The 22,653-nt window shown below is 44.4% G+C and overlaps 1 protein-coding gene across 2 annotated transcripts in view; it reads left to right on the top strand.

The window, feature by feature from the left end:
• Nucleotides 1-2,183: 2,183 nt before the first annotated feature.
• The window catches only part of CCDC198 (coiled-coil domain containing 198), a 37,672-nt gene continuing 17,202 nt past the window's right edge, over nt 2,184-22,653 (top strand). For both annotated transcript variants that reach the window (XM_044272704.1, XM_044272703.1), the window contains exons 1-2: nt 2,184-2,480; nt 6,716-6,801. In XM_044272704.1, coding sequence (XP_044128639.1) covers nt 2,270-2,480; nt 6,716-6,801 — 297 coding nt within the window. In that variant the 5' untranslated portion in view covers nt 2,184-2,269. The remainder of the gene's footprint in view (nt 2,481-6,715; nt 6,802-22,653) is intronic.

The following is a 22,653-nucleotide window of genomic DNA, read 5'->3' as shown; positions in this document are numbered from 1 at the left end:
AACAGGCGATTCTTATCTGGTCAGATGGCGGGGGTGCTGGTCCTACGGCTATCAGGTGGAAGCTCAACTTAGGCAAGAGGATGGCCCTGGGTGCGCCAATGTAGGTTACAGCATGGATATTAACATATGAAGAAGAGGGTTCAAGCTGTTCTGCTGCATAAGGTAAAAATTGAAATAGTGCCCTCCTCCAAAATAAAAATCAAAAGGCAAGGAAGTCAAGTGTTAGGCTAATTTTGCACTAGCACTAAACTGTTCAAAAAAAAATCACAGAAATAAAAGATAACAACGCAGTAACAAAATAGATGCAAGCATTATATATGGACTAAGTAAGCCTCATTGTGATGTAATACAATCTGAGACTCTTAGCAAACACATCTGTGCCCACCTACCCCTGCCGAGGGGGTCTCAGGTGACAGACATGCTGATCTCAGCGCTGTGTCACTCATGAGCTAAAAGTAAGTGGTTGCTGAGAACCAGCATCATAATCACTGCAGCCCAGGCCTGGAAAAGAGTCACATCTACCCGAGAAGAGTCCTGGTTATTTATAATCTCCTGCACATCTGCTGATAATTGGCAGTTTTCTTCTAGGTAGAAAAAGACTGTCAGCCATCAGCAGGTGGGCAGGAGAGCAGGAGATCATGTATAACCAGGACTCTTCTCAGGTGGCCGGGACTCTTTTCCAGGCCCAGTCTGCAATGATTGTGATGTTGGTTCTCGGCAACCACTTACATTTAACTTTTAAATGACAGACCATTGAAATCAACTCACCTGTCTGTACTTAGTATGAGCAGCATAAAGTTGATGACAGGTTCCCTTTAAGGCAAAGACAATTAGGTCTTCTCTCTCTAGAAACCCCGTAGCAGCCACAGGATCTGCCACTATGGCATACACGCCTTCGAAGTTGTGCACAACAGGTGGATCTCTGCCATGTCAGAATTAGAATTGTATTATATAATCAAGCACAGTGAAGCTACTCACACCATTCATCCAGAAGACCATCGTCACTGTTATTAGGTAGGTTGTGTCAGAAATGATAGAAAAACAGAAAATCTATCAGTGAAAATTCTGGTCAAAATGAGGACGGTCTTATCAAAGAGGTTGTCTTTTAAAGAATTATCATTGTAGATATATAAGTCAATGTGTTTGTTGGAAGTACAGCTTTCACAAATAAGATAATGGGAGAATCGCACAAAAGCCCTAATACACATTAGATGGCTGTCTGATCCTGCCAAAATTAGCACACTCAGCGAAAGCGCAGAAAGCCCCTGAGGAGCTGGTGCAGAGGATGGGAGTGGTAGTGGCCCTGATGAGGTGTTGTATCATGGTGTACTCCCTCAAGCTGTTGTTACCTGGGAATCAGTGCAGTGGAAAGGTGGTTTGAAGAATCAGACCAGAAGTGAATGTATAACAGTCTCTTTTTACTAAGTGCAGAATATAACTTGTGTTATATCCAGAAGCAGCAGCAATAGTGCGATTTCTGCCATCACTTGAGGAGATATGGTGATTGGTTGGGCAGCAATTGACTAGCACTTGTGGGTATAGGTGTCCACTGTAAGGTTCAGGCTTGAGCTTTCTCTAGCCTAGTGGTAATATAGGTGATGGGTGTCTGAGCCGTAGTCCCTCACCTTGCAGCAGTGTCTGTAAAGCAGTATTTTGCTGATCACGCTGCTGTCTGGTCTCTCAGAAGCTTTCTAGAAGTTGAGTCATTGAATCATTAATTGTTCTCAGGAGCAGGAGCTCTGCAGTGTGCTTCCTCTCCCCTCTGTCTCTGGACAGGAACTCCTACTCCTGGCAGCAAGCAGAACCAGCCCACTCCTACCAAGAGGGGAGCCCTGTTTCTGCCAACCAACGTCATCCACTCCTCCTCTGCTGGAATGCATGGCCAAATACATTAAACACATAACATTACAACAATACAAAATTGCAGATACCTCCAGGTCTGGGGTACGGCAAACATACACCTAATGTAGATGGACAGTTTTAGAAGAATGTGTGTAGTATGAAGGTCACAGGTAGCCCCAATGCTATATTGAACACATAACTCATTGTTTCTGAGAACTACCCCCTTGGCTGCATAACACGTAGTTTAATATTGCACTGCTAGTTGAGCCATGTAAATGTTTAACTCTATGAAGAACGAAGACTTTCTATTGAGTTACTGGGTTATTCAGGCGTCTGAGAAATTCTGCTGTGCTTGAAGACCGAGGGGACTCAGAAATACAACCTATTTTAACATGGAAATATAATTTTTGATGGTGGATTCTCTGAAATGGGGGTGAACCATACCAAATTAAACCATAAAGTGAGGAAGGTGGCACCTCTGGAAAGCAAGGATGTGTATGTATCACCAGACACAACCACCTCTGGAACAGATGGACTTAACGGCACGTCTTCTTTTGGGACAATGGGTCATAAAGCTCCAACATCTGAATGTCAGCTCCCGCCATTGAGAGAGACCCTGTATGGAAGAGGTTCAGTAGGTAATGCATGGGGCTTTATGGGTATATTTGTAGGTTAAAGCCAAAGACCTTTAGAGGGTAAAAAAGTAAGGTTCCTCTACTGCAGAAGACAATAGTAGGAATAAAACAGAGGGATGGACTAGGACTGCGACTTCCAACCTTATTACTGTGGGGGAACCCAACTCCTAAGTCCATTAGGAGGCGGTCAAATACACTCAGGGACAGAGTATTTTATTTAGGCTTATAACCTTCCCTATGGCCAAAGCAAAAAAATGTAAACTAAAAAAATTCAACAATAAATAATAAAAGGGTGTTCCAGGAGGAACGTAGACTCGCAAACAACTATTCCCTAGACCTCTGTTCATCCCGATCTTTATAGTTTGTGTAATAGATGGTAAAATAATTTCAAATCTGGTGTAGCTTTAAGATGCCCATTAGTAAATCTGTCCAATCGTATTAATAATCTTCAAAAAGCTTGTTGTGAATCAGTTTACCTGGTCTCCTAAAATGGACAGTTTGTTCCCTGCTTCAGTGCCTTCTATGACAACTGGACTTCACAGAATACGCAGTGGCCAGGGGTGAAATGGGAACTTAAAAAGGCCCTGGGGAAAAAATAAAATAAAATACTTAACGTGGTCCCATGTTGTAGGCGAGTCCAAATGGACAGAAGGTGGGACAACACAAGTAGGCAGAGACAACAGAAGTAGCTTGGCCAGCAGTACTGTAGTGCAGCACAAGATACCGCCCCAGCAGAACCAAACACCACAGTGCAGCACAAGATACCGCCCCGGCAGAACCAAACAAACACCACAGTGCAGCACAAGATACCGCCCCGGCAGAACCAAATACCACAGTGCAGCACAAGATACCACCCCAGCAGAACCAAATACCACAGTGCAGCACAAGATACCGCCCCAGCAGAACCAAACACCACAGTGCAGCACAAAATACCGCCCCAGCAGAACCAAACACCACAGTGCAGCACAAGATACCGCCCCAGCAGAACCAAACACCACAGTGCAGCACAAAATACCGCCCCAGCAGAACCAAATACCACAGTGCAGCACAAGATACCGCCCCAGCAGAACCAAACACCACAGTGCAGCACAAGATACCGCCCCAGCAGAACCAAACACCACAGTGCAGCACAAGATACCGCCCCAGCAGAACCAAACACCACAGTGCAGCAGAAGATACCGCCCCTGCAGAACCAATTACCACAGTGCAGCACAAGATACCGCCCCCGCAGAACCAAATACCACAGTGCAGCACAAGATACTGCCCCAGCAGAACCAAACACCACAGTGCAGCACAAGATACCGCCCCAGCAGAACCAAACACCACAGTGCAGCAGAAGATACCGCCCCAGCAGAACCAAACACCACAGTGCAGCACAAGATACCGCCCCAGCAGAACCAAACACCACAGTGCAGCACAAGATACCGCCCCAGCAGAACCAAATACCACAGTGCAGCACAAGATACAGCCCCAGCAGAACCAAACACCACAGTGCAGCACAAGATACCGCCCCAGCAGAACCAAATACCACAGTGCAGCACAAGATACCGCCCCAGCAGAACCAAATACCACAGGGAAGCACAAGATACCGTCCCAGCAAAATCAAATACCACAGTGAGGAACAAAATGCTACCTTCCCCACCACAGTATTTAATGGTGGTATCATCCTGAGGACAGTGAAACAGTTGCGTTCAGGAATACTTGATGCTCCTAGCATTAATTAATGCTTAGAGCATCAGATTGTTATGTACCCGGCTGGCGGCTGTGAGAAGGGCTCCGGGCATCGGCCCACCAGGAAATTTCCCTGTAGGGTCTACGGCCAATCCGCCCCTGGCAGCACCAGCGCACGCTCTGTGCAGACACTGAATAAGCATCTTGGGAGATTTTAGTTTTACAGATTGCAGAATTGTTACTCATTAGAGGATAATTGACTGCGCTTTTATGTAGATTAGGCCAGATTCACATTTGGGCAGCTCTGTCACAGCTGCAGTCAAAAAATGACAGACGTAAAAGAATGACGTAAAAGGCTGGGCTTTTATAAAAAGAAGCCAGAAAGACAAAAAATGCCACCTAACGTATAAAAACGCCAGTAGAAAAATAACACTTGTATGTCCTGTGTTTGATATTTCCCACAGACCTTTCTCTAACACAGGGATCAGCAACCTTCGGCCCTCCAGCTGCAATGAAACTACAACTCCCAGCATGCAAACATGCTCGGCTGTTCTTCTAACTGCCACAGTAGTGAATGAAGCATTCTGGGAGTTGTAGTTTCTGAACAGCTGGAGTGCCGGAGGGTGCTGATCCCTGATCTAACATCTGGAGTTTTTACCACAAAAAAATGTCCACTAAAAATGCAAAAGTATAAGGGCTCATTCAGACGGCCGTATGCTGTCCGCAAAAATACTGAATGCTATCCGTTTTTTTGCGGATCCGCAAAAAAACTGATCCGCAAAAAAACGGATAGCATTCAGTATTTTTGCTGACCCATAGACTTCAATAGGGCCATGTCCTGATTTTCACGGACAAGTATAGGACATGTTTCATTTATTTTGCGGAACCTTGGAAAAAGAAAAGGGCCCTATAGAAGTGAATAGGTCAGCATCTAATCCGCAAAAAAACGGATCCGCATTTTTGCGGATAGCATACGGCCGTCTGAATGAGCACTAAAAAAAAAAGGACCTGTGTGAAAGCAGCCTAAGGTTGGTCAGATGCTACAGGCTGGCCAATAGAAAATTACATAATGGCCAACAAACAATGGGGTAGATCAACTATTAAATTCTACCCTTTTTGGTGCATTCTGAGCCACGCATGCTTTGAGCTACAGCAGCTGTTTTACACACTTTTCAAAGCTTTTTTTTTACGCCTTGCAGAAAGTGAGGTCTAAAAGAATTTTTGGGTTAAAACTACGTCAAAGAGGAGCCGTCACCTCTCCTGACCCATCTGTTTTTGCAACTCTTTGTATTCCCCGTGTAATAACAATTCTGACGCATCTATTCTTATGACTGTATGATGTGCCATTCCTCTATTATTCCTGCTAGAAGTTCTGAATTAGTTACTAGCCGTTTGCAATGCACGTCCAGCTGGGCGTTACCAGTTGGGGGGTGTCCCTGCACAGTCTGACCCTGGCAGCACTGATTGGATAGTGTCAGACTCTGCAGGGACACACCCCTCCCAGCTGGTAACACCCATCTGGTCCTTCACTGCAGACTGCTAAAAATTCATATAGTCTAGCAGGAATAATAAAGGAATAGAGTCATAAGAACAGATGGTATTACATGGGAATACAAATAGTTACTAAAACAGACCTGTCAGGAGAGGCGAGAGTTCCTCTTTAAGATTGTTTCCTTGCAGTTTTGACTCTCTTGGAATTTTCTATTCTGCTTTGGTCAGTAATACGTTCTGCTTTTACCCGGATCCACGTGATGCCACATCAAACACAGAAACTACAGGCAATCATTTACCCTGATTCATCAGAACATTAACTAGTGGACATGCGGAGCTGCGCTCAGGTCACGTGATGCAGCCGACTATGGCGACCGGGGCACCGATAATATTTAACCTCCAGAATGTTAATTATTACTTCTTGGAACAATTACACAGTTGACTATTTGCAAAGGGACAAAAAATATCCAGAATAAAGTATTAATTTAGTGTTCTCATCGGCCAGAACGGAATTTTTTTGACAAAAAATAAAATAAATGGTTGGGGAGTGCCAGATTAGTATCGTAGACAAGAAAACCGGAAAGCATGTCGGAAGACCTCGGGACAGTGTGCCAGCCGAGGAGATGTGTGTACATGGCAGGGCATCTGGAAGAGCGCCAAATAAGGAACATTGGCAGCAAGTGAACATTGAGGCCAAATAAAAAATGTAGAAGTGGGAGACATTAGCATTCAGTTATAATATCCGGAGGGATGCAAAACGCACACGGCTGGGCAGAGGCGAAATCTCCCCCCAAAAACGCGTTATTAATATTCCCATTCCCCTTTAAGTTCCCCGACCTGGGTGTGAATAAAACCAATGCACCCCTTATGCCCCTTGCAGATGTCCGCAGCCCAGCTCCCGGCCTGAACTTCCAGCACTAACTAATGAAAGGTATTTGGGAATTTATTTAGAATAAAAGTAATATTTACGTATTTTCATTTTCTTAATTCCTGGAGAACCCCTTTAAAAGTTGATGATGGGAGTATTCCAAGACTATTCCTATGTATTTACTCCCGATTCTTTTCTTTCTTTAAAGTACCCAGGCCCCTTTCTTATGATGTTCCTCTGGATCATGGAACCGCGTCTAGCATTATAAAGCAGCACCCGCCTCGAAGACTCCAAGTAAGATGAATTTAAACAGGCATCCTATGGAGTTGCTTAGATTTCATGGTAACAGCAAATCTACAAAATGTACAAATGTGGGGGGGGGGGTGATAAACTGTAATCTGTGGTATACTGAATGAGAGAAACATCACCCACTCATTTAGTGTTTTTTTTTTTTTTTTTGCAATACAGAGAGATAGAGAAAAAGATGAGATAGATGAAATAGAGAGAGATTAGATACAGATGAGAAAGAAAGAAAAGAAAAGAGAGAGAGAGACACACTGGGCATAGGGACACATCCAGGATGGACTTAAAGGGGTTCTGCAGTTTGTTTAGGCTACTTTCACACTAGCGTTCGGAGCGGGTCCGTCTGATGTTTCATCAGACGGATCCGCTCCTATAAGGCTGGGTTCACACCTGAGCGTTTTACAGCGCGTTCCTACGCGCTGTAAAACGCTCAACAAGGAGAAACCAATGATTCCCTATGGGAATGGTTCACACTTGGGCGTTTTACAGCGCGTACGATCGCGCTGTAAAACGCCCGACGCTCCAAAAAGTACATGAGCGACTTTTGGGGTGTTTGTGGCCATAGGACACTGTAGTGAATCACACAAACGCGCGTCAAATTTTCTAAGTCTGAAAGTAGCCTGAGCGGATCCGTTCAGACTTTACATTGAAAGTCAATGGGGGACGGATCCGCTTGAAGATTGAGCCATATGGTGTCATCTTCAAGCGGATCCGTCCCCATTGACTTCCATTATAAGTCGGAACGGATCCGCTCGCCTCCGCTCGCCTCCGCACGGCCAGGCGGACACCCGAACGCTGCTTCCAGCGTTCAGGTGTCCGCTCACTGAGCGGAGGCTGAGCGCTGGCAGACGGATGCATTCTCAGTGGATCCGCCTCCACTGAGAATGCATTAGGGCCAGACGGCTGCGTTCAGGGCCACTCGTGAGCCCCTTCAAACGGAGCTCACGAGCGGACACCTGAACGCAGGTGTGAAAGTAGCCTTAAACTGATGATCTATCCTCTGGATTGATCATCAGCATCTGATCGGCGGGGGTCCGACACCCGGGACCCCGGCCGATCAGCTGTTTGAGAAGGCAGCGGCGCTCCAGCAGCGCTATGGCCTTCTAACTGTTTACCGCCGGCCCACTGACGTCACGACTAGTATCAACTAGCTTGGGCGGGGCTAAACTCCATTCAAGTGAACAGAGCTTAGCCCTGCCCACGCTAGTTGATACTAGTCGTGACGTCACTCGGCCTGCGGTAAACAGTGAGAAGGCCGCGGTGCTGCTGAATCGCCGCTGCCTTCTTAAACAGCTGATCGGCGGGGGTCCCGGGTGTCGGACCCCCGCCGATCAGATGCTGATGATCTATCCAGAGGATAGATCATCAGTTTAAACAACCTGCAGAACCCCTTTAAATACCCCCACCCTGGATGTGTCCCTATCCTATGCATTTAGTCCTGAATTTGAGAGGATAGATAGATACCACTTGAATGCCCCCTTGGTTCAACCCACAGCCTTGTACTGCTTTCCCTGCTTTAGATATTTTACAGTCACATTTGTTTGTTTTTTTGTGCACGTTTTATTTGTAATTATTTGCATTCGTTGCTGTTCTGTTGAGCAATGTTATACATCTTCACGAGATAACAGCTACTGCCATCTAGTGGCCGTGTCCATATTGGAGTAAGTCAGCAACAAAAAACAATACAGTTAAAGGGAGTCTGTCACCACTTTTTTGCATGTTAGACCATTAAAATAGGGTTATTTGATCCAGCCAGAACATAAAAACGGTACCTTTGTGGTAGAAAACGGACTTTTCAATTTGCAGAAAACGAACTTATAAGATTATTTTCGGAGCCCTCTCAAGTGCCCAGGGCGGTCTCTCAATCCTCGGAGCCCCTGGCTGGCACCTCCTAAACGGCTGATAACTCCGCCCTCCGTGCGCCTCTGCCCGCCCGTTTACTCCCCTCCCCTGTCCCTTTCCACTGCGGCTGTGCGGTCCAAATCGTAGCGGGCGCATGCGCAATAGGTATTGCGATGCCCTGCCAGGAGCGGGCATCGCATTGCGCATGCGCCCGCTACGATTTGGACCGCACAGCCGCAGTGGAAAGGGACAGGGGAGGGGAGTAAACGGGCGGGCAGAGGCGCACGGAGGGCGGAGTTATCAGCCGTTTAGGAGGTGCCAGCCAGGGGCTCCGAGGATTGAGAGACCGCCCTGGGCACTTGAGAGGGCTCCGAAAATAATCTTATAAGTTCGTTTTCTGCAAATTGAAAAGTCCGTTTTCTACCACAAAGGTACCGTTTTTATGTTCTGGCTGGATCAAATAACCCTATTTTAATGGTCTAACATGCAAAAAAGTGGTGACAGACTCCCTTTAAAGGGGTTGTCTTACTCCATTCATTTCAGGGAAGCTGCAGGGGTTACGGGGTCTCCGCTCTCATGATCACTGGGGGGTCCCAGCAGTCGGGCCTGTGACCAATTTAATAGTTATCTCCGATCCTGTGGACAGAGGATAACTTAATCTCACCAAAATACCCCTTTAATAAAAGTATTGTGATTGTCCATATTGCCTCCTTTGCTGGCTTGATTCATTTCTCCATTACTTTATACACTACTCGTATCTGTGCTTCAGCAGTGGTCATAACCCCTGGATATGAGCAGTGTATAATGTGATGGGAAAATGAATCCAGCCAGCAAAGGAGGCAACATGGACAATGACAATACATTAGTAAGTGCCTTGTAGTAAATTTCTCTACATGATAAATGCCATTTGGTGAAGTGAGACAACCCCTTTAAGGGAAGCCAGATACACCATCACTGATATAAAGCCCATGTGGACATTGGGATCTGTATGTATCTCTTTGGTGTAATGTCCAGGGTTCTACATGATAAGCGAAGCAGCTGCATTAATGTCTCTAGACGCGCAGGGCGACAGCATAAAACGCGTCATTACCCGCTGTACTGCTCTGCCTGCAGATTATTGCGGATCCATGCTTGGTGCTGGATGTAATGAAGCCCGGGGCTGAGAATATTTAGAGTCAATTTAATTATATATTCTACGTGGCGCGGGGACAATTCTACAAAAGGCTCAGTAATCGCGTCCTTGTAAGACACAGTTTGGGAATTACGTAAAAGGAGCAGGAGACGCAAAGAAGTGTTTTCGGAGAGATCATCATTTCCACACAGATGGCATCTTTCCACTTCAAGGGAAGACATTTATGTGACAGAGTCGCGTGGGCAGTTTTACATTTACGAGCACGAATGGTTTGGGGCATTTCGTGGAGTATTTTGATAGCCTATGCCATTTTGTATGGTATACAAATAAAGGTCCGCTACACCTTAAAGGGGACCTGTCACCGGGATTTTGTGTATAGAGCTGAGGACATGGGTTGCTAGATCACTGCTAGCACATCCGCAATACCCAGTCCCCATAGCCCTGTGTGCTTTTATTGTGTAAAAAAAACGATTTGATACATATGCAAATTAACCTGAGATGAGTCCTGTCCGTGACTCATCTCAGGGACAGGACTCATCTCAGGTTAATTAGCATATGTATCAAATCAGATTTTATACACAATAAAAGCACACAGAGCTATAGGGACTGGATATTGCGGATGTGCTAGCGGCGATCTAGCAACCCATGTCCTCAGCTCTATACACAAAATCCCGGTGACAGGTTCCCTTTAACCACTTCAGCCCCGCTAGGTGAAACCCCCGTTCATGACCAGAGCACTTTTTACACTTCGGCACTACACTCCTTTCACTGTTTATCGCTCGGTCATGCAACTTACCACCCAAATGAATTTTACCTCCTTTTCTTCTCACTAATAGAGCTTTCATTTGGTGGTATTTTATTGCTGCTGACATTTTTACTTTTTTGTTATTAATCAAAATGTAACGATTTTTTTTGCAAAAAAATGACATTTTTCACTTTCAGCTGTAAAATTTTGCAAAAAAAACGACATCCATATATAAATTTTTCGCCAAATTTATTGTTCTACATGTCTTTGATAAAAAAAAAAATGTTTGGGCAAAAAAAAAAATGGTTTGGGTAAAAGTTATAGCATTTACAAACTATGGTACAAAAATGTGAATTTCCGCTTTTTGAAACGGCTCTGATTTTCTGAGCACCTGTCATGATTCCAGAGGTTCTACAATGCCCAAACAGTAGAAAACCCCCACAAATGACCCCATTTCGGAAAGTAGACACCCTAAGGTATTCGCTGATGGGCATAGTGAGTTCATAGAACTTTTTATTTTTTGTCACAAGTTAGCGGAAAATGATGATGATTTTTATTTTTTTTATTTTTCTTACAAAGTCTCATATTCCACTAACTTGCGACAAAAAATAAAAAATTCTAGGAACTCGCCATGCCCCTCACGGAATACCTTGGGGTGTCTTCTTTCCAAAATGGGGTCACTTGTGGCGTAGTTATACTGCCCTGGCAATTTAGGGGCCCAAATGTGTGAGAAGAACTTTGCAATCAAAATGTGTAAAAAATGACCGGTGAAATCCAAAAGGTGCACTTTGGAATATGTGCCCCTTTGCCCACCTTGGCAGCAAAAAAGTGTGACACATCTGGTATCGCCGTACTCAGGAGAAGTTGGGTAATGTGTTTTGGGGTGTCATTTTACATATACCCATGCTGGGTGAGAGAAATATATTAATCAAATGCCAACTTTGTATAAAAAAATGGGAAAAGTTGTCTTTTGCCAAGATATTTTTCTCACCCAGCATGGGTATATGTAAAATGACACCCCAAAACACATTCCCCAACTTCTCCTGAGTACGGCGATACCAGATGTGTCACACTTTTTTGCTGCCAAGGTGGGCAAAGGGGCACATATTCCAAAGTGCACCTTTCAGATTTTGCAGGCCATTTTTTACACATTTTGATTGCAAGGTACTTCTCACACATTTGGGCCCCTAAATTGCCAGGGCAGTATAACTACGCCACAAGTGACCCCATTTTGGAAAGAAGACACCCCAAGGTATTCCGTGAGGGGCATGGCGAGTTCCTAGAATTTTTTATTTTTTGTCACAAGTTAGTGGAAAATGATGATTTTTTTTTTTTTCTCTTTTTTCCTTACAAAGTCTCATATTTCACTAACTTGCGACAAAAAATAAAAAATTCTAGGAACTCGCCATGCCCCTCACGGAATACCTTGGGGTGTCTTCTTTCCAAAATGGGGTCACTTGTGGCGTAGTTATACTGCCCTGGCAATTTAGGGGCCCAAATGTGTGAGAAGAACTTTGCAATCAAAATGTGTAAAAAATGGCCTGCAAAATCTGAAAGGTGCACTTTGGAATATGTGCCCCTTTGCCCACCTTGGCAGCAAAAAAGTGTGACACATCTGGTATCGCCGTACTCAGGAGAAGTTGGGGAATGTGTTTTGGGGTGTCATTTTACATATACCCATGCTGGATGAGAGAAATATCTTGGCAAAAGACAACTTTTCCCATTTTTTTATACAAAGTTGGCATTTGACCAAGATATTTTTCTCACCCAGCATGGGTATATGTAAAATGACACCCCAAAACACATTGCCCAACTTCTCCTGAGTACGGCGATACCAGATGTGTCACACTTTTTTGCTGCCAAGGTGGGCAAAGGGGCACATATTCCAAAGTGCAACTTTCGGATTTCACCGGTCATTTTTTACACATTTTGATTGCAAAGTTCTTCTCACACATTTGGGCCCCTAAATTGCCAGGGCAGTATAACTACGCCACAAGTGACCCCATTTTGGAAAGAAGACACCCCAAGGTATTCTGTGAGGGGCATGGCGAGTTCCTAGAATTTTTTTTTTTTTGTCGCAAGTTAGTGGAATATGAGACTTTGTAAGGAAAAAAGAAAAAAAAAGAAAAATCATCATTTTCCGCTAACTTGTGACAAAAAATAAAAAATTCTAGGAACTCGCCATGCCCCTCACGGAATACCTTGGGGTGTCTTCTTTCCAAAATGGGGTCACTTGTGGCGTAGTTATACTGCCCTGGCAATTTAGGGGCCCAAATGTGTAAGAAGTACTTTGCAATCAAAATCTGTAAAAAATGGCCTGTGAAATCCGAAAGGTGCCCTTTGGAATATGTGCCCCTTTGCCCACCTTGGCAGCAAAAAAGTGTCACACATCTGGTATCGCCGTACTCAGGAGAAGTTGGGGAATGTGTTTTGGGGTGCCATTTTACATATAACCATGCTGGGTGAGAGAAATATCTTGGCAAAAGACAACTTTTCCTATTTTTTTATACAAAGTTGGCATTTGACCAAGATATTTTTCTCACCCAGCATGGGTATATGTAAAATGACACCCCAAAACACATTCCCCAACTTCTCCTGAGTACGGTGATACCAGATGTGTCACACTTTTTTGCAGCCTAGATGCGCAAAGGGGCCCAAATTCCTTTTAGGAGGGCATTTTTAGACATTTGGATCCCAGACTTCTTCTCACACTTTCGGGCCCCTAAAAAGCCTGGGCAGTATAAATACCCCACATGTGACCCCACTTTGGAAAGAAGACACCCCAAGGTATTCAATGAGGGGCCTGGCGAGTTCCTAGAAATTTTTTATTTTTTGCATAAGTTAGCGGAAATTGATTTTTTTGGTTTTTTTCTCACAAAGTCTCACTTTCCGCTAACTTAGGACAAAAATTTAAATCTTTCATGGACTCAATATGCCCCTCAGCAAATACCTTGGGGTGTCTTCTTTCCAAAATGGGGTCACATGTGGGGTATTTATACTGCCCTGGCTTTTTAGGGGCCCTAAAGCGTGAGAAGAAGTCTGGAATATAAATGTCTAAAAATGTTTACGCATTTGGATTCCGTGAGGGGTATGGTGAGTTCATGTGAGATTTTATTTTTTGACACAAGTTAGTGGAATATGAGACTTAGTAAGAAAAAACAAAAAAAAATAAAAAATTTCCGCTAACTTGTGCCCAAAAAAAATGTCTGAATGGAGCCTTACAGGGGGGGGGGGGGGTGATCAATGACAGGGGGGGTGATCAATGACAGGGGGGTAATCACCCATATAGACTCCCGGATCACCCCCCTGTCATTGATCACCCCCCTGTCATTGATCACCCCCCTGTCATTGATCACCCCCCTGGTAAGGCTCCATTCAGACGTCCGTATAATTTTTACGGATCCATGGATCGGATCCGCAGAACACATGCGGACGTCTGAATGGAGCCTTACAGGGGGTTATCAATGACAGGGGGTGATCACCCCCCCTGTAAGGCTCCATTCAGACATCCGCATGATTTTTTACGGATCCATGGATACATGGATCGGATCCACAAAAAACATGCGGACGTCTGAATGGAGCCTTACAGGGGGGTTATCAATGACGGGGGGTGATCAGGGTGATCACCCCCCTGTCACTGATCACCCCCCCTGTAAGGCTCCATTCAGACATCCGCATGATTTTTTACGGATCCATGGATACATGGATCGGATCCACAAAAAACATGCGGACGTCTGAATGGAGCCTTACAGGGGGGTTATCAATGACAGGGGGTGATCAGGGTGATCACCCCCCTGTCACTGATCACCCCCCCTGTAAGGCTCCATTCAGACGTCCGTATGATTTTTTACGGATCCATGGATACATGGATCGGATCCACAAAAAACATGCGGACGTCTGAATGGAGCCTTACAGGGGGGGTTATCAATGACGGGGGGTGATCAGGGTGATCACCCCCCTGTCACTGATCACCCCCCCTATAAGGCTCCATTCAGACATCCGCATGATTTTTTACGGATCCATGGATACATGGATCGGATCCACAAAAAACATGCGGACGTCTGAATGGAGCCTTACAGGGGGGTTATCAATGACGGGGTGATCAGGGTGATCACCCCCCTGTCACTGATCACCCCCCCTATAAGGCTCCATTCAGACATCTGCATGATTTTTTACGGATCCATGGATACATGGATCGGATCCACAAAAAACATGCGGACGTCTGAATGGAGCCTTACAGGGGGGTGATCAATGACAGGGGGGTGATCAGGGAGTGTATATGGGTGATCACCCGCCTGTCATTGATCACCCCCTGTAAGGCTCCATTCAGACGTCCGCATGTGTTTTGCGGATCCGATCCATGAATCCATGGATCCGTAAAAATCATGCGGACGTCTGAATGGAGCCTTACAGACGTCCGCATGTGCTTTGCGGATCCGATCCATGTATCCATGGATCCGTAAAAATCATGCGGACGTCTGAATGGAGCCTTACAGGGGGGTGATCAATGACAGGGGGTGATCAGGGAGTGTATATGGGTGATCACCCGCCTGTCATTGATCACCCCCCTGTAAGGCTCCATTTAGACGTCCGTATGCGTTTTGCGGATCCGATCCATGTATCCGTGGATCCGTAAAAATCATACGGACGTCTGAACGGAGCCTGACAGGGGGGTGATCAATGACAGGGCGGTGATCAATGACAGGGGGGTGATCAGGGAGTTTATATGGGGTGATCATGGGTGATCAGGGGTTTATAAGGGGTTAATAAGTGACGGGGGGGGGGGGGTGTGTAGTGTAGTGTGGTGTTTGGTGCGACTGTACTGACCTACCTGAGTCCTCTGGTGGTCGATCCTAACAAAAGGGACCACCAGAGGACCAGGTAGGAGGTATATTAGACGCTGTTATGAAAACAGCGTCTAATATACCTGTTAGGGGTTAAAAAATTCGGATCTCCAGCCTGCCAGCGAACGATCGCCGCTGGCATGCTGGAGATCCACTCGCTTACCTTCCGTTCCTGTGAGCGCGCGCGCCTGTGTGCGCGCGTTCACAGGAAATCTCGCGTATCGCGAGATGACGCGTATATGCGTGACTGTGCGCCAGCCTGCCACCTCCGGAACGCACATGTGCGTTAGGCGGTCCGGAGGTGGTTAAAGGGGTTTTCCGCTTTTGTAATATTGATGACCCACCATCCCCATTCACTTGAATAGGGGTGGCAGAGTTGTAATTACACCTGATTGCTGCTACAATGTCAATGGCGAGCAGGTGAACAGTGAAGAGAAAGCAGCGCTTGTATGAGCTCTGCGTTCTCTTCAAACAGCTGATCGGCGGGGGCGCTGGCAGTCAGACCCCCGCCGATCTGATATTCATGACCTATCTTGAACAAAACGGCCAACCCATTTACAGAGGAGGACTGGACTTAGAGGACAAGGTCTGTTTAAATCTGGAAACAGCGCCACTATTGTCCTTGTGCCGTGTCTGGTATTGCAGCTTAGTCACATCTTAGAATGGGGATGACCTGCAATTCCAGACACAGGCCATAGACCCGAGTGGCGCTCTTTATGAAACAAAAAGACATAGATAATAACTAAAGTCAAGAGATATTAGTATAATGATAGATATACTGTGTATGTATAATTTTTCTAATGTGTTTAGCATAGTGTGCTCCCATAGATGACAGGCTGTGTGGGTGGAGCTACAGCAAAGTGAAAGTAAAAATCCCAGCATGCATCACAGCAAGCATCTTCAGAGGAGTGGTCACATGACATCCCTGACCAACTGTGATACCATAGTTACAACAGCACCTCAGATGTCATTTCATCACAGACAAGTCAGCATAATGATGAGAATCATACAAATTTTATAGATGAATACTACATTAGCAGTTCCATATTACTAAATTATCACCTATGTAGGGTCAACTGTGACAGGCTGAGCTAAATACAAACAGAAGCGCTCCTACTTCCCCTCCAGCAGCGCTGAATCCTGTCAAAGAAGGAAATATAAACTAAATATATATACAAAAAGTTAGGCTACTTTCACACTAGCGTTATTCTTTTCCGGCACTGAGTTCCGACGTCAGGGCTCTATGCTGGAAAAAAACTGATCAGTCACATCCCCATGCATTCTGAATGGAGAGCAATCCGTACAGGATGCATCAAGATGTCTTCAGTTCAGTCATTTTGACTAATCAGAATGGAGAGAATACTGCAGCATGCTGCGGTATTATCTCTGTCCTAAATTCTGGAAGACATGCAGGAATGCAGGATCCGACTTGCATTAGTGCCGGATCCGGCATTAAAATTACCGCAACGACGGATCCGGCATTTGGGTCTGCGCATTTAATGCTCTGACCGCAAAAAACACGGATGCTTTTTTTGCAGATGACACCTGAGTAACGGATCAGGCATTTCAATGCATTTGTCATACGGATTAGGATCCTGATCCATCTGACAAATGCCAACAGTCTGCATGCGTTTTGACAGATCCGGGAGGCAGTTCCGTCGCCGGAACTGCCTGCCGGAATCCTCTGCCGCAAGTGTGAAAGTAGCCTTTGGGATGTCTAGAATATATAAATATTATACACAGTTGAGTCCCATTATTATTACTTTTTTTAAAGTTTTATTCGATCATAATTTGTTTTTTTACCAAACTCGTAAAAAAACATCTATTTCACGGTTGTTTTGACACAGTTTTTATTTTATTGTTTTACTGCATTCACCTGAGGGGTTAGATCATGTGATATTTTTGTAGAGCAGGTAGTTACAAATGCAGCGATACCTAATATGTATAGTTTTTTTAAAAGGGATTCTGTCACCTGGATTTTGCCTATACAGCTGTGGACATCAGCCTCAGGGAACTAACTGCACATGCGCTAGCTGCGAGATTACAGCACCACCTGCATCCTTCCAATCTCCTTCTTGCTCCCGGACGTCACTAAGTTAGAACGCTGTAATCTCGTAGCTAGCGCATGCGCAGTTCATTCCCTGAGGCTGATGCCAGCACAGGGAAGGAACACTATGCCGGCACTGACATGCAGCGTACTCGCGCATGCGCAAGATTACGGTGTTCTAACTTGGTGACCTCCGGGAGCAAGGCGGAGATTCGGAGGGTTTGGCTGGGTTCCTGAAACGTTAGTAACAGCCTTTGGGCTCCTTACTTGCCTCATTTACATATTTTTTTACCTAAATATAAGCACTATAGCGGCTATCTAGCAGCACATGTCCGCAGCTCTATAGTAAACATCCAGGTCACATTATCCCTTTAAAAAAATCTGTTTTACACAATGAAAGCATTTAAAAAAAAAATCTTATTTTAGTTATCCTTTTTCTGAAAGACTTTTTATTTTTTGGGCGATTGTCTTATGTAGGGGCCCATTTTTTGCAGGATGAGTGGTTTTATTGGTACTATTTTGGAGTACATATTACTTTTTGATCTCTTGGCATTACACTTTTCGTTATGTTAGGTGACAAAAATGTTAATTTTTTATTAGAGATATATATATATCCTTTTTTTTCTTGCCGTATACCTGAGACGGTTGGTTATGTTATATTTTTATACAGCTTGTAGTTATAGACGTGATGATTCCTTATAGGTCTGTGTGTATATATATATATATATATATATATATATATATATATACACACACATTTCTATATACACATGTTTACACACACACACACACACATTATATATATATATATATATATATATATATACACATACATATATACACACACATACACATTTTTAGGCTCCTTTCACACCTGCGTTCAGGTGTCCTCTCGTGACTCCGTTTGAAGGGGCTCACGAGCGGCCCTGAACGCAGCCGTCTGGCCCTAATGCATTCTCAGTGGAGGCGGATCCACTGAGAATGCATCCGTCTGCCAGCACTCAGCCTCCGCTCAGTGAGCGGACACCTGAACGCTGCAAGCAGCGTTCGGGTGTCCGCCTGGCCGTGTGGAGGCGTGCGGATCCGTCCAGACTTACAATGTAAGTCAATGGGGACGGATCCGTTTGAAGATGACACCATATGGCTCAATCTTCAAGCGGATCCGTCCCTCATTGACTTTTAATGTAAAGTCTGAACGGATCCGCTCAGGCTACTTTCACACTTAGAACATCTTTCTAAGTTATAATGCAGACGGATCCGTTATGAACGGAGCCGCCGTCTGCATTAATATGAGCGGATCCGTTCAGAACGGATCTGCTAGAACGCTAGTGTGAAAGTAGCTATATATATATATATGATGTGTGTGTATATATATATATATATATATATATATATATATACACACACACACATCATATATATATATATATATATATATATATATATACATCTCTTCAAACATGACAGGTACATAGCTCTCCAGGGCTTCCCTGGAGAAGGCTTGTACGATGACCTTCTTCACGTGCTTGTGCTGGCTGTCATGCAGATTGGAGAGGCAGTCGGCCCCCAGGATGGTACAGACTGATTCCGGCCAGTGCAATAAATTTTATTTACTTATTTATTTTTAAAGTATACATATTAGGTATCGCTGCATTTGTAACTACCTGCTCTATAAAAATATCAAATGGCCTAACCCCTCAGGTAAATAAAACAATAAAATGAATAAATGTGTAAAAACAACCAGTATATGTTCCCCATTTTGCGAACACCCCATATGTGCTCGTAGCCTGCTGTATTGGCGCACAGCAGGCCTCTAGAGGCAAAGTGCAAAATATGTTTTTTTGCAGGCCTGAATTGGCAGACATGGATTTTAGCTGCCATTCAAATCGCTCCCAGGTCATGGTCCGACTGTAAATTGGAGTCTGGTAGAAAATGTCCGAACTCCAATATTGTCTAACGTTAGGGTTCTTTACTACGCCCATATGCAGCACGAGTCCCCAAAACTTCTTCATCTCTGCTGCATTTACTGGGGTCCAACCTAGGAGGTCTAGCATATGGCAAACTAGGGTTCTGAGTAATGACTTGTTGGGCGTACAAATTGGTTTGGGCCACCATTAGATTTACAAAATATTCAGAGAAGAAGATTTTGAAAAAATCTAGCTCAGTGAAGCCCGCACAATCTACCAGAATTCCTGAGTGGCCCACAAACTCAGGAATTTGGGGCTGATAATTCTCAGGGCGTGGGGTCCATGTGGGCTCCATCAGCTGCTACCCTGGGGCACCTTCTAGAGGGTCCCTCATCAGCAGATGATGATGATCAGGAGGTAGAGAAGTAGAGGCAAGTGGCATCCTCTTCTCCCTCACTGCCGACTCGGTATCGGAGGCTAGCATGGCGTATGCCTCTTCAGCTGAGCATAGTCATTGGGATGAATGGGACCTTTTTTTTTGGGGGGGTGTGAAACGTGTAAACCTTTATTTAGTGTGAGGGATGTGTATGTAGTGTTTTCACACATGAAGGGGCTTTTAATAAATTTTTTATTAAATTTAGAAAAAAAGTTGTAAAAAAAACAGTTTTCTGCGAATATAAATTTTTTTGCACAAACTGAGCGATCAGTAATGGACACAAATTGCACTTACGCAGATGGTGTGTTCGTGCAAAAATCTAAACTGACACTAACTGAAATTGAAATCAGCACAAATAATCCACAGGTGCTATTCAGGCAGGTACGCACTGAAAAGCACTTGGATGTCACAGCAAAAATAGTGCATGGACCAATTTGTGTCCGTAAAAAAAGGATGGGAGGGGGGTGGAAAGGGACAAGGGATCTGGAACAGCTACAAATGACAAAAAATCTGTGCAGCTATTCCAGATGTTGTTGTTATTTTCAGCAGCAAAAGGGTTAAATTTGTAGTGGTGGTACAGCACAAGTCCCAGCAGAACAGATCCTCTGCATGTAGTAATCAGCTAGAATGGCTGCTTGCAGGGAAGTTCAGCCTCTTCCTGTGCAGCTATAGCGCTGCCATTGGCTGGAGCGTTGTTCCAGCCAATCGCAGCGCTGGCAGGGGACCCAAAACACTGGTGTCCCCTGCCTCACCTAGGATGTGACCGGTACTGACCAGTTAAGCAACATCCACCGTCCCCTGACCTCCACCCGACCCTCTCCACAACTGCTGACAGCTTCCTGGGCTGCGATGTGACCAACACATTGATCAGCCAATTGCAGCACTTGGAGCTGGAAGGGGGTGGATCGGCACCATGCTGCTCTTTCCTGGCATGGCCTGGCCTGCTAGTAAGAGCAGCCATGGTGCAGCGATTCCACCCCGATCTTCCCCCAGAGACCCACAGACCTCATGAAGTACATGTATGTCATGGTTCTTTAAGTCCCGTCAAAATATGACGAACATGTACGTCATGGGTCCTTAACCCCTTAAGGACTCAGCCCTATTTCACCTTAAGGACTTGGCCATTTTTTGCAAATCTGACCAGTGTCCCTTTAAGTGCTCATAACTTTAAAACGCTTTGACTTACCCAGGCCGTTCTGAGATTGTTTTTTCGTCACATATTGTACTTCATGACACTGCTAAAATTGGGTCAAAAAAGTTAATTTTTTTGCACCAAAAAATAAAATTTTTACAATTTTTTTGAAAAATTAGCAAATTTCAAAGTTTCAGTTTCTCTACTTCTGTAATACATAGTAATACCCCCAAAAATTGTGATGGCTTTACATTCCCCATATGTCTACTTCATGTGTGTAGCATTTTGGGAATGATATTTTATTTTTTGGGGATGTTACAAGGCTTAGAAGTTTAGAAGCAAATTTTGAAATTTTTCAGAAATCTTCAAAATCCCACTTTTTATGGACCAGTTCAGGTTTGCAGTCATATTGTGAGGCTTAGATAATAGAAACCTCCCAAAAATGACCCCATTCTAGAAACTACACCCCTCAAGGTATTCAAAACTGTTTTTTCAAACTTTATTAACCCTTTAGGTCTTCCACAAGAGTTAATGGCAGATGGAGAAACAATTTAGAAATTTCTATTTTTGGGAAAATTTTCCAATATAATCAATTTTTTCCAGGAGTAAAACAAGGGTTAACTGCCAAACAAAACTCAAAATGGGTTGCCCTGATTCTGTAGTTTGCAGAAACACCCCATATGTGGTCGTAAACTACTGTTTGGCCAAACGGGAGGACATAGAAGGAGGGGAACACCATATGGGTTTTGGAAGGCAGATTTTGCAGGACTGGTTTTGTTTATACCATGTCCCATTTGAAGCCCCCTGTTGCACCCCTAGAATAGAAATTTCAAAAAAGTGACTCCATCTAAGAAAGTACACCCCTCAAGGTATTCAAAACTGGGTTTACAAACTTTGTTAACCCTTTAGGTGTTCCACAAGAGTTAATGGCAGATGGAGAAACAATTTAGAAATTTCTATTTTTTGGAAAATTTTCCAATATAATCAATTTTTTCCAGGAGTAAAACAAGGGTTAACTGCCAAACAAAACTCAAAATGGGTTGCCCTGATTCTGTAGTTTGCAGAAACACCCCATATGTGGTCGTAAACTACTGTTTGGCCAAACGGCAGGACATAGAAGAAGGGGAACGCCATACGGTTTTTGGAAGGCAGATTTTGCTGGACTGGTTTATTTACACCATGTACCCTTTCAAGCCCCCTGATGCACCCCTAGAGTAGAAACTCCATAAAAGTGACCCCATCTAGGAAACTACAGGATAAGGTGGTTGTTGTTTTGGGACTATTTTAGGGGTAAATATGATTTTTGGTTGCTCTATATTACTCTTTTTTGAGGCAATGTAACAAAAAAATTAAATTCTAAAAATGTTTCTACATTCGCTATTTAGTTTTGTGGAACACCTAAAGGGTTAACATAGTTTGTAAAGTAACTTTTGAATACCTTGAGGGGTGTAGTTTCTTAGATGGGGTCACTTTTTTGGAGTTTCTAGTCTAGGCTACATCAGGGGGGGCTTCTAATGGGACATGGTGTCAAAAAAAAAACTGTCCATCAAAATCTGCCTTCCAGAAACCGTATGGAGTTCCCTTCGTTCTATGCCCTGCCGTGCGGCTATATAGCCATTTACGACCACATATGGGGTGTTTCTGCAAACTACAGAATCAGGGCCATAAATATTGAGTTTTGTTTGGCTGTTAACCCTTGCTTTATTACCGGCAAAAGGGATTCAAATTGAAATTTTGCCCAAAAATGGGTGTTTTGGC

Source organism: Bufo gargarizans, chromosome 11 (assembly GCF_014858855.1).
Source record: "Bufo gargarizans isolate SCDJY-AF-19 chromosome 11, ASM1485885v1, whole genome shotgun sequence".
NCBI lineage: Eukaryota > Metazoa > Chordata > Amphibia > Anura > Bufonidae > Bufo > Bufo gargarizans.
This window is presented reverse-complemented; position numbering and strand designations above follow the sequence as displayed.